This window comes from Blennius ocellaris (genome assembly GCF_963422515.1).
Source record: "Blennius ocellaris genome assembly, chromosome: 22".
In the NCBI taxonomy this organism is placed as follows: domain Eukaryota; kingdom Metazoa; phylum Chordata; class Actinopteri; order Blenniiformes; family Blenniidae; genus Blennius; species Blennius ocellaris.
The window spans coordinates 250076-268743 of NC_137671.1; the positions used below are offsets into that span (position 1 = coordinate 250076).

The following is an 18668-nucleotide window of genomic DNA, read 5'->3' on the forward strand; positions in this document are numbered from 1 at the left end:
AGAGAGAGAGAGAGAGAGAGAGAGACAGAGAGAGAGAGAGAGAGAGAGCGAGAGAGAGAGAGACAGACAGAGAGACAGAGACAGAGAGACAGAGAGAGAGAGAGCGAGAGAGAGAGAGAGAGAGAGAGACAGACAGAGAGACAGAGAGAGAGAGAGAGAGAGACACAGACAGACGGAGAGACAGAGAGAGAGAGAGAGACAGAGACAGAGACAGAGAGAGAGACAGAGAGACTGATCGGTATGAAGCTCCACCATGACTGTGTGTGTGTGTGTGTGTGTGTGTGTGTGTGTGTGTGTGTGTGTGTGTGTGTGTGTGTGTGTGTGTGTGTGTGTGTGTGTGTGTGTGTGTGTGTGTGTGTGTGTGTGTGTGTGTGTGTGTGTGTGTGGACCATAGAGGGCATGTCAGGAAGCAAGAGCTAGATTGAAGGAGACGTCTGTCCTGGAGATGTTTGTCCTGGAGGAGACGTCTGTCCTGGAGGAGGAGACGTGTGTCCTGGAGGAGACGTCTGTCCTGGAGGAGGAGACGTCTGTCCTGGAGGAGACGTCTGTCCTGGAGGAGGAGACGTCTGTCCTGGAGGAGACGTCTGTCCTGGAGGAGGAGACGTGTGTCCTGGAGGAGGAGACGTCTGTCCTGGAGGAGACGTCTGTCCTGGAGGAGACGTCTGTCCTGGAGGAGGAGACGTCTGTCCTGGAGGAGACGTCTGTCCTGGAGGAGACGTCTGTCCTGGAGGAGGAGACGTCTGTCCTGGAGGAGACGTCTGTCCTGGAGGAGGAGACGTCTGTCCTGGAGGAGGAGACGTGTGTCCTGGAGGAGGAGACGTGTGTCCTGGAGGAGGAGACGTCTGTCCTGGAGGAGACGTCTGTCCTGGAGGAGACGTCTGTCCTGGAGGAGACGTCTGTCCAAGACTGTGAAGACGAAGTGGCTGCAGGTGACTGAAGGTGTGGAAAGTAAAAACCAGGGTGAAGCAGGTGTGACGCTGCCTGTGGACAGCAGAGAGACAGCAGAAAGACAAAAGGTGTTTCCAGTGTCCATGAGGACGTCAGACGGACACAGTGTGGACGAGGACTAGTCACCTCACGAGAACCCTGAGGAGCTGCTGGAGCTGGAGGCCTTCAGGGGACTGCAGCAGCTCTGGGCCTGAGGGAAGCGCTGGTGGTACCGGTCCAGGTGGAGGTACTTCACCGTCACCAGCTTCCCTGTGGAGCAGCAGGACAACGGCTCAGGGGTGTTATTACAACCTGAGGGGTGTTACTACTACCTGAGGGGTGTTATTACAACCTGAGGGGTGTTACTACTACCTGAGGGGTGTTATTACAACCTGAGGGGTGTTACTACTACCTGAGGGGTGTTACTACTACCTGAGGGGTGTTACTACTACCTGAGGGGTGTTATTACAACCTGAGGGGTGTTACTACTACCTGAGGGGTGTTACTACTACCTGAGGGGTGTTGTTACAACCTGAGGGGTGTTACTACAACCCCGAGGGGTGTTGTTACTACCCCGAGGGGTGTTGTTACTACCCCGAGGGGTGTTGTTACTACCCCGAGGGGTGTTGTTACTACCCCGAGGGGTGTTGTTACTACCCCGAGGGGTGTTGTTACTACCCCGAGGGGTGTTGTTACTACCCCGAGGGGTGTTGTTACTACCCCGAGGGGTGTTGTTACTACCCGAGGGGTGTTGTTACCACCCCGAGGGGTGTTGTTACCACCCCGAGGGGTGTTGTTACCACCCCGAGGGGTGTTGTTACCACCCCGAGGGGTGTTGTTACCACCCCGAGGGGTGTTGTTACCACCCCGAGGGGTGTTGTTACCACCCCGAGGGGTGTTGTTACCACCCCGAGGGGTGTTGTTACCACCCCGAGGGGTGTTATTACTACCCCGAGGGGTGTTATTACTACCCCGAGGGGTGTTATTACTACCCCGAGGGGTGTTATTACTACCCCGAGGGGTGTTATTACTACCTTTCATCAGACCAGTACAAACAAGATCCAGATTCAAGAAGCAGGAAAACATTTATTCTAAATACTGCAATAACATAAGTGTGATTGAACTCAGTGTTGAAGACGCAGTGTCCTGGGGACAGTGAGGGACGGTGAGACGGTGAGACATGTCTTCTACCGTCCAGGAGGAAACTCACCATCAAACCAGGAGCCATGAAGAGCCTTGAAGGCTTTTCCTGAGTGCTCTGCTGACAGACACTTCACGTAGACACAGCCCTGGGACATGAGGACACATGGGACATGTTCAGGGAGGGCTGCTCTCTCTCTCTCTCTCTCTCTGTTCTGCTCTCTCTCTCTGTTCTGCTCTCTCTCTCTCTCTCTGTTCTGCTCTCTCTCTCTCTCTCTGTTCTGCTCTCTCTCTCTCTCTCTGTTCTGCTCTCTCTCTCTCTCTCTGTTCTGCTCTCTCTCTCTCTCTCTCTGTTCTGCTCTCTCTCTCTCTCTGTTCTGCTCTCTCTCTCTCCCTCTGTTCTGCTCTCTCTCTCTCCCTCTGTTCTGCTCTCCCCCCCTCTCTCTTCTGCTCTCTCTCTCTCTCTCTGTTCTGCTCTCTCTCCCTCTGTTCTGCCCCCCCCCTCTCTCTCTCTGTTCTGCTCTCTCTCCCTCTGTTCTGCCCCCCCTCTCTCTTCTGCTCTCTCTCCCTCTGTTCTGCCCCCCCCTCTCTTCTGCTCTCTCTCCCTCTGTTCTGCTCTCTCTCTCTCTCTCTGTTCTGCTCTCTCTCTCTGTTCTGCTCTCTCTCTCTCTCTCTGTTCTGCTCTCTCTCTCTCTCTCTCTCTGTTCTGCTCTCTCTCTCTCTGTTCTGCTCTCTCTCTCTCTCTGTTCTGCTCTCTCTCTCCCTCTGTTCTGCTCTCTCTCTCCCTCTGTTCTGCTCTCCCCCCCTCTCTCTTCTGCTCTCTCTCTCTCTCTCTGTTCTGCTCTCTCTCCCTCTGTTCTGCCCCCCCCTCTCTCTTCTGCTCTCTCTCTCTCTCTCTGTTCTGCTCTCTCTCCCTCTGTTCTGCCCCCCCCTCTCTCTTCTGCTCTCTCTCCCTCTGTTCTGCCCCCCCCTCTCTTCTGCTCTCTCTCCCTCTGTTCTGCTCTCTCTCTCTCTCTCTGTTCTGCTCTCCCCCCTCTCTCTTCTGCTCTCTCTCCCTCTGTTCTGCTCTCCCCCCTCTCTCTTCTGCTCTCTCTCCCTCTGTTCTGCTCTCCCCCCCCCCCTTCTGCTCTCTCTCCCTCTGTTCTGCCCCCCCCTCTCTCTTCTGCTCTCTCTCCCTCTGTTCTGCTCTCCCTCCCCCCCCCCCTCACCTCTCTGGAGTTTTTGTCCACAGCGATGTGAACGATGCCGGCGTTGTCGCTGCACTTCTCCAGGATGGCCTGGTGAATAGCGAGGTCCCAGTTGTCCCCCACCTCCCTGAAGACAGACAGGAGTCAGAGGACACACAGAGACAGAGGGACGGAGGGACAGACACTCACATGACGGGGTCAAACATGTTCCTGATCTTCAGACATGGCGTCAGGCTGTTGGGTGGCGAGTTCCTCCGGTCCAGAGGGAAAGCTGAAGAAGAGCAGAAGACAAGCAGCAGTCAGAACATCTGGAGGACGTGTCCCGGACCCCGAACGTCCTCGTGGTGTCCCAGGGTGTGTGAAGGTGAGACACGTTACCATGTGTGAGGAAACCATGTGAAAACAACCCAAACACAACAATAAACTAGAGCAGTGATGGTCTTCATGGTCAGTAGAACACCTGCAGCTCAGAGACCTTACTGGTCCAGGAGGGTTTAGAGACAGGGTTTCCAGAAGGTCCCGAGGACCCTGACACCACCAGGCCTTTAGTGTTTAACTGCAGTTCCTCCAAACGTCCAGTGAGTGGAGACAAAGGACTCTGATTCCACCTTTGATCCACGTATTTTCTTTCTACTGCAGGATTTGGTGGAATTCTTTGAGGAGCCGTTGGTGGAAGGCAGCGCTTCTCTGCAGACCAGCTGCAGACCAGCTGCAGACCAGCTGAGGAGCTGCAGACCAGCTGCAGACCAGCTGAGGAGCTGCAGACCAGCTGCAGACCAGCTGCAGACCAGCTGAGGAGCTGCAGACCAGCTGCAGACCAGCTGAGGAGCTGCAGACCAGCGCAGCAGCGCTTCTTTCCACGCCCAGTCAAATGTACAGGTCAGTGGTATTTCCACCGATGTCGTATGTTTCAGATCAAAGTTTAGATCAAAGCTCCAAAGCTCAGCGTCACATAAGGAACCACCTCAGGTCTCCAACATCCACACCTGGTGAGCTGTCAACACCTCCAGGCCTCGTGGACTCACCTTTCCCCTGCCAGACCTTGGAGGGCATCAAGGAGTTCTTCTCCGAGGTGAGAGACGGCTGGATCCACCTCCACACCATGAAGTCCGCCCCCCCCGATCCTCTGGGACTCTGTCCGAACCCTGGACTCGTTGGCCGACAGGAAGCTGACGGCTCGACCCCAGACCTTCTTCATCTTCCTCCTGGGGACACCACAACTGCTCAGCTGGACGTCTCTGGACTGAGACTCAACTGGTTCTGAACCCTCAACCTTTTCAATCAGTTCCAAGTGGAAACTCTACATTCATTGGTCGAGACAGAGAAATGTCCAGGACCTTGAATATCGTCGCAAAGACTTTAGGAAAGCAGAGACAGGAAAAGTGCAGCACTGGAGACATTTCAAAATAAAGTCAGTTGGAGGAGTTAAAGGGGTCAGAGACCAGAACCACTGAACTCAAAGCTGGTGGTTACTGGTCCATGACCTCCAGAACCAGGAGCCACTCACCGGTCCTGTGGGGGAACCAGCGAGTCCCGGACATGAGGGATGGGCAGGTAGGGCAGCAGGTCCACGTTGTCCTGGCAGGCTTCACTGTGAGTCCTCAGAACATCTGGAGAGCAGAGAGCAGGTCAGCATGAGCACCACGGCCCCCTGCTGGGAGACCAGGGGCTCCAGACACCACGGCCCCCTGCTGGGAGACCGGGGGCTCCAGACACCACGGCCCCCTGCTGGGCGACCGGGGGCTCCAGACACCACGGCCCCCTGCTGGGAGACCGGGGGCTCCAGACACCCCGGCCCCCTGCTGGGAGACCGGGGGCTCCAGACACCACGGCCCCCTGCTGGGAGACCAGGGGCTCCAGACACCACGGCCCCCTGCTGGGAGACCAGGGGCTCCAGACACCACGGCCCCCTGCTGGGAGACCGGGGGCTCCAGACACCACGGCCCCCTGCTGGGAGACCGGGGGCTCCAGACACCACGGCCCCCTGCTGGGCGACCGGGGGCTCCAGACACCACGGCCCCCTGCTGGGAGACCGGGGGCTCCAGACACCACGGCCCCCTGCTGGGAGACACTCACCGATGATCCTCTCCACCATGTCGTACATGTTCCTGGTCTCCTCCTCCTCTCTTCTCCAGCGATACTTCATGTAGCCCACCACGGCCCACACCGAGCCCACCACTGCACACACACACACACACACACACACACACACACACACACACACACACACACACACACACACACACACACACACACACACACACACACACACACACACACACACACACACACACACACAGAGTTAAATCAGCTACAAGTTGAACAGAACAATAAAGGTGCAGTAGAGAAAGAAGGAGAGTTGAACAGTGACAAAGTGAGAATCTGTTGCTCTCCGGCTCGTCGTTAGCTTGTTAGCTTGCTAGCAGCCCTGCAGCGTGATGCTTCCTCCTCCTACTCTACAGGAGTAGACTCTAGTAGGCTTCGTCCCACTTTGGCCAGATGAGCCACATCTGTGCTCAAAGAGCTGAGGTTTGTTTGACCTGACCACACAACAGATGAGCAAAGCGTCCGTCTTCCTCCAGAGATGTCTTTGTGACCCTCAGACGAGGTTGTACATGCTCTGGGGGCAGCGGGGGGGACGACGTCCAGAGAAAGCACTTGGTCCCAGTCTCGGTAGGAGCCTCACTTGGTCTTTCAGGACCTCTGTGTGTCTCCAGAGCTTGACTTACCGGCTGCGATCAGGAACACTCTGCTGATGACCGTCAGGAAGGCGCGGCGGAACCGACAGGGGAAGGACATCTTGGGGTGGCTGGACTCCAGACGGGAAATCTCAGACACATCAGTCACTGGATGTTCAGCCTGATGTCCATAGAGCCTGGACACGAGACAGAGAGACGGACAGAGACAGTTAGATGGACAGAGACGAGACAGAGAGACGGACAGAGACAGTTACATGGACAGAGACACAGAGAGACGGACAGAGACAGTTAGATGGACAGAGACGAGACGGAGAGACGGACAGAGACAGTTACATGGACAGAGACACAGAGAGACGGACACAGACAGTTAGATGGACAGAGACACAGAGAGACGGACACAGACAGTTACATGGACAGAGACACAGAGACGGACAGAGACGCAGAGAGATGGACAGAGACGCAGAGATGGACAGAGACGCAGAGAGATGGACAGAGACAGACAGACGGACAGAGACACAGAGAGATGGACAGAGACAGACAGACGGACAGAGACGCAGAGAGATGGACAGAGACAGACAGACGGACAGAGACACAGAGAGACAGACAGAGACAGACGAGTGAGACACAGACAGATGGACAAACACACACAATTAGCGCCGACTGACAAAACCCTCTGGAGGAGCGTGAGGACGGTAGGGTCAGGGTTAGGTTAGGGTCGGGGGTTAGGGTCAGGGGTTAGGGTCAGGAGGTAGGGTCAGGAGGTAGGGTCAGGACTTACCTGATACCAACGTCCTGGCCCGTCCGGATGATCCACTCCAGTGACGTCAAAGTGAGATTGTCAAAGTCCTCATTCTGAGCCTGAGAGAAACACGTCATCACATCTCAACTCACAAGCAAAGGATTTCCCACACAGCTAATAGAATTGCACTTCTACCAAATGAAAGCCACATTCTTTTCCTGCAGCATTTGTGGGATGTGCAGCAGAGCAGAGTTTACAAATATTGATTATTTGTACACATAAGTAAACAAAGACCCCATTGGGACACCATGACAGGACTGATGTGAGTCATTCTGGACCAGGGACAGATTCCAGGACTTGATCAGGTTCATGTCTATATTAAGCAGCTACATAATGTACGGCGTTACCGTACTGTCTTGTTCACATGACAGGTAGAAAATCCGCTCAATCAACACAGCTGAAGAAATGACTTGTGCAAGTTGTCCAAAGTACTGAAACTATTCCTGTCCCACTATGTGGAAGATCAAGGCTGCAGAAGACCAACCCGTAAATAAGCAGACGTCTCCTGGATGGACAGACTCCTGTTGGGATGCTGCTTGTCTCCACAGTCATGCTGACCTGTCAAGACACAGACAGACGTAGCATCTGGAGATTACAGTCCAGACGTCCAGCCGTCGGGTGGCGCGCCACACTTGTTACCATGCGCTCACTGCAGCTACGATCACCTGCACCTCCAGCACTTTGTATGACCGTGACGTTGACCTGTGTACCACAGCTTTGTCTCCGTGTGAAGGAGGTGTTGTCTTTGTTTGGCCGTCAGGGACATGGCTTTCCCACCAATTCCTCCTGAGCCTTACTCTACTGGACTCTACTGGCCATTGAAGCTTTTCCACTACGCGTTAGTCCCCACTACCAGGGACCTTCATGGTACCGGCACAGCCGGGGTTCCAAGCAAGGCAAGGCAAGTAGAAAGTGTGATGTTGGCAGAGGAAAACCTTGACCACAAGCCTGGACAGCTACCAACAACAAAGTGGACAGCAGGTCCTGTGCAGCACTCACCAGCAACGAAGGCCAAGTGGTCGTGAAGGTTGAGCAGCAGGGTCAAGATCAAGTCCTTCTCCGTTTTCTCCTGAAACAAACGTGCAGTGAACACACTACCAACACAACTGTCATTGTTCATGAGCCTGCAATATGTGGGTCAACATGACATGAACAATAGAAGAGAAGATCAGGCTCCACTCATGTGTTTCTGCAGAGCAAAGGCTTGTCACACTGGAACTCACCACAAACCTTGAGCGCTCACAAGGACAGAAAACAACACTAGACCCTACTCATGACTGAGAAATGTTCAGAGTCACTACCAAGAGGCTGTAGAGCCACGACAGAGGGAACGTAGAGCCAGCAGGATGTACTTACATAAGAAGCATCAAAGTGTTCACCGAAGGGATGGCTCTTAACTGCAAGAGAAGAGAGCCAGAGTTAGAAACACACAACATCCACACAGTAAACCAAAGACCCCTCTGAACCAGGACCGGGTTCTGGTGAGCAGCAGCACTCGACTCACACCAACTGACACAACTCAGCAGACAGCGTGTCAAAGAAAAGATCAAAGCCACATAAAAGTGGCTCACCGCCGGGGAGCTTAGCTTCCTGAGGCCGAGGACAACAAAAACAATCAATAACAATCCTGGGATAGAAAAAGACAAAAGAGCAGTTGTGTGTAACTTTACGACAACTACATGAAAACAATGACTGTCGCTCATCACCATTGCTCATCAGTACACATTTACTGTTTGTTCCAGAAAAAAACCTCTTTCATGTGATGGATTTCTGTGGTTCAGGTCGATCTTGGCTGTCGGGGAATCCAGGTACGACTCCTGGAACCTTCCATGGTATCCAGCATCAAGGGTACAGACGACACCGAAAAGATGAACATAAAACCACACTTGTAATAATATTTGATCAACCACTGTGTTCTGGGTTTCTCTGTCACGTTTGTTGCACCTTCATGTCATCAAGCCCATAATGTAGTCCACTGGAGTGACTCTGCTCAGTGGACAGACAGTTCACCTGCAGACCAGCTGGTTTCAGGTCAGTTACTTCACTTTAGGAGAAACAAGCTCGTCACTGATGACGTGGACTACCAATCGCATTCCTTCCTTGGAGTCGGCAGCGTGTCATTAATCATTGTCGTCAAACGTCACATCTTTCCATCATCTTGTCTGTTGAAGAAACTTCTAGTGTTCTTAAAGGTCCTCCTCACTCTTTTTAGCGGTTTTCCACCTGAGGAGCACTCTGAGGCCTTAAGATGCTTTGTGAATTACTTTGATCCCAGGAAGGAAAAGTCACAGACAAATCTTGCACTTTGAGGAATTCAAAGATTTGTTTCGAGTGACGTCACTAACAGCTCTTCTTAGCCGGAGGATGCTTTGTGAAACCGGGACCTGGTGTTCAGGAATAAAGAGAAACAAACACACAGACCGCACACCAGGACCAGCTTGTGGGGGTCCAGTCTGGTCATAAGGTCACTTAGCAAGTTGTGAAAAAGAAGAAGCACAAATACTTTCAAAGAAAGAAACCTTCGTTTCTTCCACATTGTTCTGTTTCACACCACAGACAGGGGATGAAGTGGCAGGAAGAAACAGACACACAGCAAAGAAAGCACATTTCACTGGCTCTGGGGAGGGAGCTCATTGAAGGTGTAGAAAAGACATCCATTTTACTTTTAACATGTTCCACCATTCAGGTGTTTGTTAGGAAAAAAGGTTATTTACTGTGGTGTTACTGGTGTGAACTGCTGGCCACATGTGGCCCCTGAAACCACAGCTTGTACAGCACAAGAACACTGGGGGCCCTGGAGCCGGCACTTACTGACGCCCACCACCTCGGAGGGAGCAGAGCCCCTCATCCTCAGGTACACCAGCCCCAGCAGCAGGAAGAAGAGGCAGGCCGCACACAGCAGCACCATGGACAGGTAGTGTGCGCTGAAGCTCCGGGACGACGCCATCTCGTCCCTCTTGAACTGCTGCAGCAGCTCGTCCTCCGGGGCCGCCGCCTTCCTCTTGGGGGGCCCCGGGCTGTGCGAGTGGTTGGGGCTGTGGTTGGAGTGGTTGGCCCGGTACGTCTGGGACAGGCTGCTGTGGTTGCAGAAGCGAGGTCTGAGCCCGGAGCTGAACCTGCCGGAGCTCCGGGACGTCCCGTCCTCGTGGCCGTCCACATGGTTGTTCCTGGCGGCCTTGCCTGCGTGGTTGTCGGCCAGGGACAGGTAGATGGCCTTCCGAGAGAACCTCCGGCACCGCGAGCCCCCGTCGTTCTTCCCCTCCTCCTCCTCCTCGCCCCCCCCCCGGTTCACCAGCATGTCCAGGTCCCCTGACGGCTGCGCGTCGCCGCTCTTGTCTCGACCTCTTCCGTACGGAGGGGCTCCGCGGCGCTCCGGCCGGGGCCCCTCCTCGGAGCCGGGGCCCCCGACGTCCTCCTCGTCCGAGTCGGAGTAATCCCCCGCCGGCTTGCTGCTCTTGAGGCGGGACGTCGCTCGGCCGTTCAGAGAGCGAGAGTTCCTCCCCGCGTCTCGCTCGCGATCGTCTTCGTCGGCGGACTCATCGTAGTACCGGCCCCCCGCGTCAGAGCCGGCCGTGGCACTCACCCCCCAGCCCAGGGACACCCGCCTGTGTCCGGGCGAAGCCAGACCCGAGCTGCGGCTCAGCGACGCCGCGGCGCCTCCCGGACTCTTCCCGGACGCGCTGAGCGGAGCGGCGGGGTTGAGCTTGGCTGGCGGCGCCGCGGAGCTCCGGTACGGCCGGGCGCTGTGCTCCAGCTCTTTTCTCCTCAGCGGAGCTTCAGCGTCTGATTCGTCCGAGCTGAAGCCGAGGACGGTGGACTTCTGCCCGGCTCTCCTGCCCGTGCCCAGGTGCGTGACGTCAGGACTCCCGGGCCTAAATGCCGCCGTGCCGCCGCCAGCAGCGCCGCCGGAGGAGGCCCCGCTGCTGCGGGTCTTACCGGCCCTGGAGCCTCGCTGTTGTTGCTCTTCGCGGAGCTTCTTGAGTTTTTTCAGGTACACCGGCCGCGTGTTCTCGGTTACCGGTCCGGGAGTGAAGCCGAGCCGTTTCAACTCAGAGAAAATCTCCTCATCCGTTAACTGCGTCGACGCCATCTTGAAAAAACGTCGAGAGAAAGCAGTGAGACGGAAGTGACGTCGGTGAAAAGTGGCAGTTGCGTTCAAGAGCAAAACGTAGGAGTTTACGAACGTTAAACACTATTAAGTAACATCGTTAAACAACAGCGTTAAACCGTTATGCAACACTAATAATCCCTGTTTTTTTTATATATTTAATCCTGAACTCTGAGGGGGAAATCTATAGTTTAGAAAATAGTTGCTCTACTTTAAATCAAGTACTTGTTCCCAATGTTACAGAAGTTCAACGCAATCATTGTTTTTATTGATTTATATGTTTATGTTCAAATTAAAATAACACAACTACCCTCAATATTCCAAATCTCGCAGAGTCAAACGTGACTTCAGCGTCAAACACGGCATGTCGATGTAAACAAACATGTTGCCACAAATCACGACTCGGGATTTTCTTTTGTCTCGGTCACTTCGGGATTGAGGCTGAGATTTCCGCACTGCGAAGCAGATTCACTTCTTCCCGGGATAAATCCCCCAGGTAATCTGGTGTTTAACTGCGGAGCGGAGCACGAAGGCGTCGCCAGTGAATCGCATTTCTGTTTGTGCCTTCGGGCCTTCCGTCGTTGGAATACGCAAAATGCGCAATGAATGCGTTGGTTCGTTCGAGAATACATTGAATGAACGCAGTCTGACGTTAATGTTTCGAGCCTAATCAAGTGGACGTTTTGTCCAGACACGAGCCTCCAGAGTGGATCAAACACGGACCAATCACAGCTCTGGGAAAACGACCTGCCTATTTTCACACTATCCTGATTGGTGCTCGCATGTTTCCGCCATTTGGACTCGGAGTAATAGAATCATTCTTTTCTTTCCTCCAACAATCAACCATTTCTAACTCGAACTAAATTTCACATTCACACAAAACATGCCAACAAACGTGCATTTTTTTGGACGAGAATGTGTTTGTTTGTTTGTTCAAAGTTTGAAGGATGTTTTTGTTCTTGTTCAGCTCCGTGAGGATTGATCTGTAATAATGAGGTTCATAATCATGCTCAGGTCTTACAGAACTGCAGAAACACTAAGTTTTTCCTTGATGGTTGAGAATCTGTGTGAGCGGCACTGAAAACACGGGTTTTATTCTTTTCACTACTGATGATGTGGAAACAGGATCAGAACAGATTCATCACACTCAAGAAGTTTCCAGCAGAGACGGTTTTGGTCTTGTGCAAAATACGATCATGTTTATTTCCCAGCATGTGGATCAGCCATGACGGGTCAGAACCCGGTCCCTCTGCACACAACCACTGCTGAACGCTGCATGCACACGTTTCACCCCGAAGCAGCACATCAGTTCATCCTATAGTTACATGTACACCATCAACATAGTATATACAAGCACAGATATGACAGAAAACACTCAAACACCAAGAGTACGACTGAGCAAATCCTCTTTTCTGTGCTCAAACATGTTTAATTCTCAAAATAACCTTTTACGGTGGATAAAGTTGCTCGATTGCTGAAATTCACAAACGAAATATAAAGACTGAAACCATTTATTCCTTTCTTTTCCTCTCATATCAGCGTTATGTGACACTGACCCCCAGGCTGCCTCTTTAATCTAACCAGTTAAAATTAGACCACATGAAGGACTTGGACCATTACTTTAAGACGTTTTAGTCCTTTCACCTCTTTTAGCCAGTTTTGCTCTTCCACCAGTACATTTACACGTTAGGCTGTGAAACATCATTTAGCTGATGAACCTTCATTTAAATCTTTCTTCAGGAATAACTCAGACTGCTGCAGTTCTCAGTCCAGCACAATAAAACCAAGCACAACAGATCAGGGTAATGGAAGGAATACATTTAAAACGTCTTCAAGCTGAGCAGCATCACGTCTAATCTGAGGCGAGGAGAATTCTTATTTTACTTTGATCTAAACCTAAAAACAAGTCCTGACTTTCTTCTTGTTTCACTTCAAATAAGCACGAGTGATAATATCCACATTCTATTTACTTAGATGAGCTTCAGCCGTTTCAGGACAATTAAAACTTCACTTATATTCATGTCAACTCGTCATAAAGCAAAAGCAGTTACAAAGCATATGTATTTGTCTTCACAGCAGAAGTTTTTAGAGGAATGTTGGATGAAGTACTGTATTTTCTCTTGATGGAACCTTTTTCAGCTTTCATCTGCAGAGACTGGAGGAAAGGAGCAGAAGGCCTTCAGTGCTTCTTCATGGAGTTGAGGACACGCAGGACGTACAGGAAGAGGTTGACGATGTCCAGGTACAGGTTGATGGAGGCCAGGATGTGTTCTTCAGGGGACAGCTGCTTCATCAGCAGCTGGGTGTCGTAGATGATGAACCCACAGAAGACCAGAGCTCCGGCTCCAGAGACCAGGAGCTCCGCCGTGTCCGAGTGGAAGAAGAACTGAGGACAGAGGGAGGACAGACACTGAGGGACCGTCTTCACGTCAGGAAACCACCTGGTCAACCTTCACAGGGTCCAGAGGCGCCGCCGCGCACAGGAAGTCAATGGAACAATTCACACTGGCAGAATTAGGTTATTTCAATGATTGCAACCAAAACCCCTTCAAATGTCCCAGAGGAAGAAACCTGTGCTGTTTCTTTATGACTTCACACTTTAGGCCCCAGACCAGAACAAAGACGGCCCTCAGGCCAGGCGTTCGGCCCCTCGGGGCCCAAAATGGAACTCATGAAGACGTAGAGGCACGTTACTGAATGTAAAGGACGAGATTTCTCCTCCTTGTGTTTGTTTCGTCCACTCACCCTCATGAAGCTTGTGATGACGAGGATCCAGAGGAGGGCGAACAGCCTGCAGGTCAGAGGTCAGAGGTCAGAGGTCAGAGGTCAGTCAACACTGCAAACTACAGTCTAATGTTTCTTATGGCTTCACACATCTTCACTGTGTAGAGTCAAGAGAGCAGCTGCTAACTGCTAAACTCTGGTGTTTAAACCATTAGGAGCATTAAAACATGTATTACAATTATATTTTGGGATATGTGTATTTCTTTTGATCAGATATTGAAGTATCTCTTATTTGAACCACTTTTAAATGGACTTCATGAAAAGACCAAACCCAGCTTTATTCTGTTGACGTTGTGGTTGATGAAACGTGTCAGCAGCTCTGATCTGATTGGTCCACAACCAAAACAAACATCTGGCCAATCCTACGACTCCATTCTGTCATGGACCAAGTCTGGGTTTCTCCGTCCTGGCTCCCTTCTTACCGGGATCAATCACACTACGTTCTGGATCAGAGATCAAGGAACATCAAAGCTCCGCCTCCTGACCAATCAGAGCTGTTATTAAATGACCTGCCGTTCTTAGAAGATGCTGATTGGTGCACTGAGTGGACACACGGATGTTTGGTCACAATAATCGCTCTCTATGACATCAGCTGCTCTGCAGGGTTGTGATTGGTCAGAGGCTGCAGACTCCGCCCCTTTCATGTTTTCACTGATCCGTCGTTTGACCCCTGAGTTGATGAGCTGCTCTGTGGTGACCAGGATGACCAGGATGACCAGGATGACCAGGTGGAACTCACCCGGCGCCCATCTTGCTGAAGTCCCTCTTGGACTGGAAGGTGAAGGCCGTGAGGCCGGCGAAGACGGCGCAGGTGAGGAACAAGGCCTGCAGCACCGTGGAGTACTGGTAGAACGTCACTGTGGAGACAGAGGTTAGAACCGTGGAGTACTGGTAGAACGTCACTGTGGAGACAGAGGTTAGAACAGCTGGCGGCGGCGGACCGGCGAGAGCAGGACTTACAGGTCGTTGCCACGGAAACAGACTCCAGCAGCGTCTGCACACACAAACCCAGAACACCAAGTCAAGGTACTGAAGTAGTTGGTGGTACTACTCACTGTGGTTGGTGGTACTACTCACTGTGGTTGGTGGTACTACTCACTGTGGTTGGTGGTACTACTAGCTGTGGTTGGTGGTACTACTAGCTGTGGTTGGTGGTACTACTCACTGTGGTTGGTGGTACTACTAGCTGTGGTTGGTGGTACTACTCACTGTGGTTGGTGGTACTACTAGCTGTAGTTGGTGGTACTACTAGCTGTAGTTGGTGGTACTACTAGCTGTGGTTGGTGGTACTACTCACTGTGGTTGGTGGTACTACTAGCTGTGGTTGGTGGTACTACTCACTGTGGTTGGTGGTACTACTAGCTGTGGTTGGTGGTACTACTCACTGTGGTTGGTGGTACTACTCACTGTGGTTGGTGGTACTACTAGCTGTGGTTGGTGGTACTACTAGCTGTGGTTGGTGGTACTACTCACTGTGGTTGGTGGTACTACTAGCTGTAGTTGGTGGTACTACTCACTGCAGTACTTACAAAGGTGAGCAGCAGGTACAGGTTGACGGGGTGTTGGTGCCGGTACACCGCCAGGGCCAGCAGGACCGCCAGGGACAGCAGGGCCAGGACCAGGACCACCGCCGGACTGGGGACAGGAGGAACCCACAAGACAGTCAGGAGACAGCAGGGGGTCGGGGGAGGGGGGGCGACACAAATATAACCTGGAATAACATCATCATATCATATTCTTCAGAAACCTGCTGCTTCTAACACTTTTTGCTTTCTGCTTCTTTCTCCTCTAAACGTTCCTGTTGTGGGACAATCAAGTTCTGTCAAAACCCTCTGATGTCATTCTAAGTACATCCAGTTTAGTACTGCAGACTAAAGCGGTAATACGAGACGGAAAACAACCGTCGTCCTGAGAGCAGGACTCGTCTGTCCTTCCTCACCTGCTGTGGACGAAGTCCTTGATGGGCTGACAGAACATGAAGAGGGTGGAGGTGGAGGTGGTGAGGACGATCTGCAGGCTGAGCAGGGTGTAGACCTTCCTCAGGAAGTCTGCAGGGCGAGAGGGTGGTGAGACTAACCAACCAACCAACCAACCAACTAACTAAGTAACTAACTAACCAACTAACTAACCTTCTTCAGGAAGTCAGGAGGGCGACATGGTAGTAAGACTAACTAACTCTCCACATGGGCTGACAAACGACATGAAAACCTCACGTCATGTCATGTCATGTCATCATGTCATGTCGTCATCATGTCATGTCATCATGTCATCTCGTCATCATGTCGTCACGTCGTCATCATGTCGTCATGTCGTCATCATGTCGTCATGTCGTCATCATGTCATGTCGTCATCATGTCATGTCATGTCGTCATCATGTCGTCACGTCGTCATCATGTCATGTCATGTCGTCATGTCGTCACGTCGTCATCATGTCATGTCATGTCGTCATCATGTCGTCACGTCGTCATCATGTCGTCACGTCGTCATCATGTCATGTCATGTCGTCATCATGTCGTCACGTCGTCATCATGTCATGTCATGTCGTCATCATGTCATGTCACGTCGTCATCATGTCATGTCGTCATCATGTCATGTCACGTCGTCATCATGTCATGTCGTCACGTCGTCATCATGTCATGTCATGTCGTCATCATGTCGTCACGTCGTCATCATGTCGTCACGTCGTCATCATGTCATGTCATGTCGTCATCACGTCGTCATCATGTCATGTCACGTCGTCATCATGTCATGTCATGTCGTCATCATGTCATGTCATGTCGTCATCATGTCGTCATCATGTCATGTCACGTCGTCATCATGTCATGTCGTCATCATGTCATGTCGTCACGTCGTCATCATGTCATGTCATGTCGTCATCATGTCATGTCACGTCGTCATCATGTCGTCACGTCGTCATCATGTCATGTCATGTCGTCATCACGTCGTCATCATGTCATGTCACGTCGTCATCATGTCATGTCATGTCGTCATCATGTCATGTCATGTCGTCATCATGTCGTCATCATGTCATGTCACGTCGTCATCATGTCATGTCGTCATCATGTCATGTCGTCACGTCGTCATCATGTCATGTCATGTCGTCATCATGTCATGTCATGTCGTCATGTGGTCAACTTGTATTGAACTAGTGACCTGCTGACCCATGTTGCCAGACAAGGTGGGAATCCTCCGACTGATGAGCCAAATTCTCTTCTGTGCACTTATCAGTCAATCAATCAATCAATCAATCAATCAATCAGATTGGAACACTCCTTTTTACATAATTAATGTAATACAAAGCACTAAACATGATTTAAAAAGTGCAAAGATACAATAGATGTTTTAAAAAGACACATGAACAGAGAGAGAGAGAGAGACAGAGGGAGAGAGAGAGAGAGAGAGAGAGAGACAGAGAGAGAGAGAGATTGTTTGTGATTTCAAATGCGTCACGTGACCGCTTCATTTGATGCCATAAACACTGTAATCTTGACTGTTCCCCCAGTTTGTTTACACACGAACCCTGACAAACCGCAGTAACGGACCGACGTCCCGGTTTAATAACATGTAATGTGATTACAGCTCCGCAGCGCCGACAGACAGAAGGACGACCCGGTTCTCACCCATCCGGATCTGGACGCTCGCCGTGGCCACGTTGGTTCCATAGTTAAAATCGTCCTCGATGGAGGAACGCGGGTACTTTTCACTGCTCATGGTGCTGGTTCTGCTGGTTCTGCTGGTTCTGCTGGTTCTGATGGTTCTGCTGCTTCTGCTGGAGACGAGTCGCTCCGGACCAAAACACGGAAGAACTGCCACTACCCAAAATGCCCCGCGGTCCCTGCTCTTCTTCGTCTTCTTCTATTATGGCTGGCTGGTACATTACATGACAGTACCGCCACCTAGCGGTCTGGAGTGTGGATCGAACTACAACCTTCCCTTTCGCCCAAAACATAGATGAATCAATAGAATGATATCTTCTCCACTAACTTACTTCCTGCACAAACTCAAACATAAAGTAATACCCTGTACTCCGAGTACTGCCGTAGTACTGCTGTAGTACTCGGAATACTGCTGTAGTACTCCAAGTACTGCCGTAGTACAGTGTGATATTAAAAGCGTCCTGATCATTTCCCTACTTCCGAAGCCACGTGTCTTGATGTGTCGTATCTCGACATGTTCCACTGTTTCCTGTCGCCCACATTCACACATCCTACACTCCACATTCACACATCCTACACTCCACATCCACACATCCTAGATCCCACATTGACACATCCTACACCCCACATTGACACATCCTACACCCCACATTGACACATCCTACACCCCACATTCACACATCCTACACCCCACATTCACACATCCTACACCCCACATTCACACATCCTACACCCCACATTCACACATCCTCGGTATAATGTTGACAGACGTGTTCTTCTTTGAACATCATTCGACTGCAGCTTGAACATAAACAGTAAACATGAGACATTGTTGACTCACGTCTTTATTGAAAACATGATAAAGAGTCGTCAGTCCAACAACGGACTGAAGCTCCATGTTTACTTGTTGACAGACGTCTGTCCACAGGGACCGGTCCCTGAGTCCACCAGGTGGTTGACAGACGTCTGTCCACAGGGACCGGTCCCTGAGTCCACCAGGTGGTTGGAGAACCATCCAGAGGTTTGTCCTGCAGGAACCAGGACCTGGTCCACCAACACTTCCAGTGCATGTTTTGGGGGGTTCTGTCTCTTAGTGGTTTTGTGTGTATTTGGTGGTCCAGAGGTGGTTTTGCATTCAGTTGGAGACATTTTGTCTCCAGAGTCTCTGTGGTCCTTTCAGTTCAGTGCTTTTTTCCCTTCATAGTTCTTTTGTCTGATTGAGGGTCTTGGACTTCATGGTTCATGGTTCCAGATATCTCACCCCTGAACTAACCCTAACCCTGAACTAACCCTAACCCCTGAACTAACCCTAACCCCTGAACTAACCCTAACCCCTGAACTAACTCTAACCCCTGAACTAACCCTACC

General features: G+C 51.5%; 2 protein-coding genes across 2 annotated transcripts; both read right to left on the reverse strand.

Moving 5' to 3' along the window:
• Window positions 1-859: 859 nt before the first annotated feature.
• On the reverse strand, window positions 860-10842 carry lemd3 (LEM domain containing 3; the record flags this gene model as incomplete). Its single annotated transcript, XM_080518281.1, is given in 15 exon segments — window positions 860-981; window positions 1075-1197; window positions 2138-2216; window positions 3276-3381; window positions 3444-3525; window positions 4280-4373; window positions 4375-4459; window positions 4762-4864; window positions 5331-5432; window positions 5984-6129; window positions 6732-6811; window positions 7237-7310; window positions 7752-7821; window positions 8109-8149; window positions 9564-10842. Coding segments are annotated over 14 exon segments (2463 nt in total). The 3' UTR covers window positions 860-981; window position 1075.
• A 1205-nt stretch (window positions 10843-12047) lies between these two features.
• tmbim4 (transmembrane BAX inhibitor motif containing 4) lies at window positions 12048-17449 on the reverse strand. Its single transcript, XM_080518277.1, has 7 exons — window positions 17265-17449; window positions 15584-15692; window positions 15174-15279; window positions 14605-14638; window positions 14384-14501; window positions 13606-13651; window positions 12048-13246 (listed from the first exon to the last, which is right to left on the reverse strand). Exons 1-7 carry the CDS (start codon window positions 17353-17355, stop codon window positions 13040-13042), a joined length of 711 nt encoding a protein of 236 aa, XP_080374403.1. The 5' UTR covers window positions 17356-17449; the 3' UTR covers window positions 12048-13039.
• Between the last annotated feature and the right edge of the window lie 1219 nt (window positions 17450-18668).

Excerpts from the sequence above, each read along its gene's own strand:
- tmbim4 (XM_080518277.1), bottom strand. The coding sequence starts at position 17,355 with ATGAGCAGTGAAAAGTACCCGCGTTCCTCCATCGAGGACGATTTTAAC. Across the intron at positions 15,280-15,583 it reads AAGGACTTCGTCCACAGCAG|TCCGGCGGTGGTCCTGGTCC; the intron begins GTGAGGAAGGAC and ends TCCTGTCCCCAG. Across the intron at positions 13,652-14,383 it reads TTCAGCAAGATGGGCGCCGG|GCTGTTCGCCCTCCTCTGGA; the intron begins GTGAGTTCCACC and ends TCTGACCTGCAG.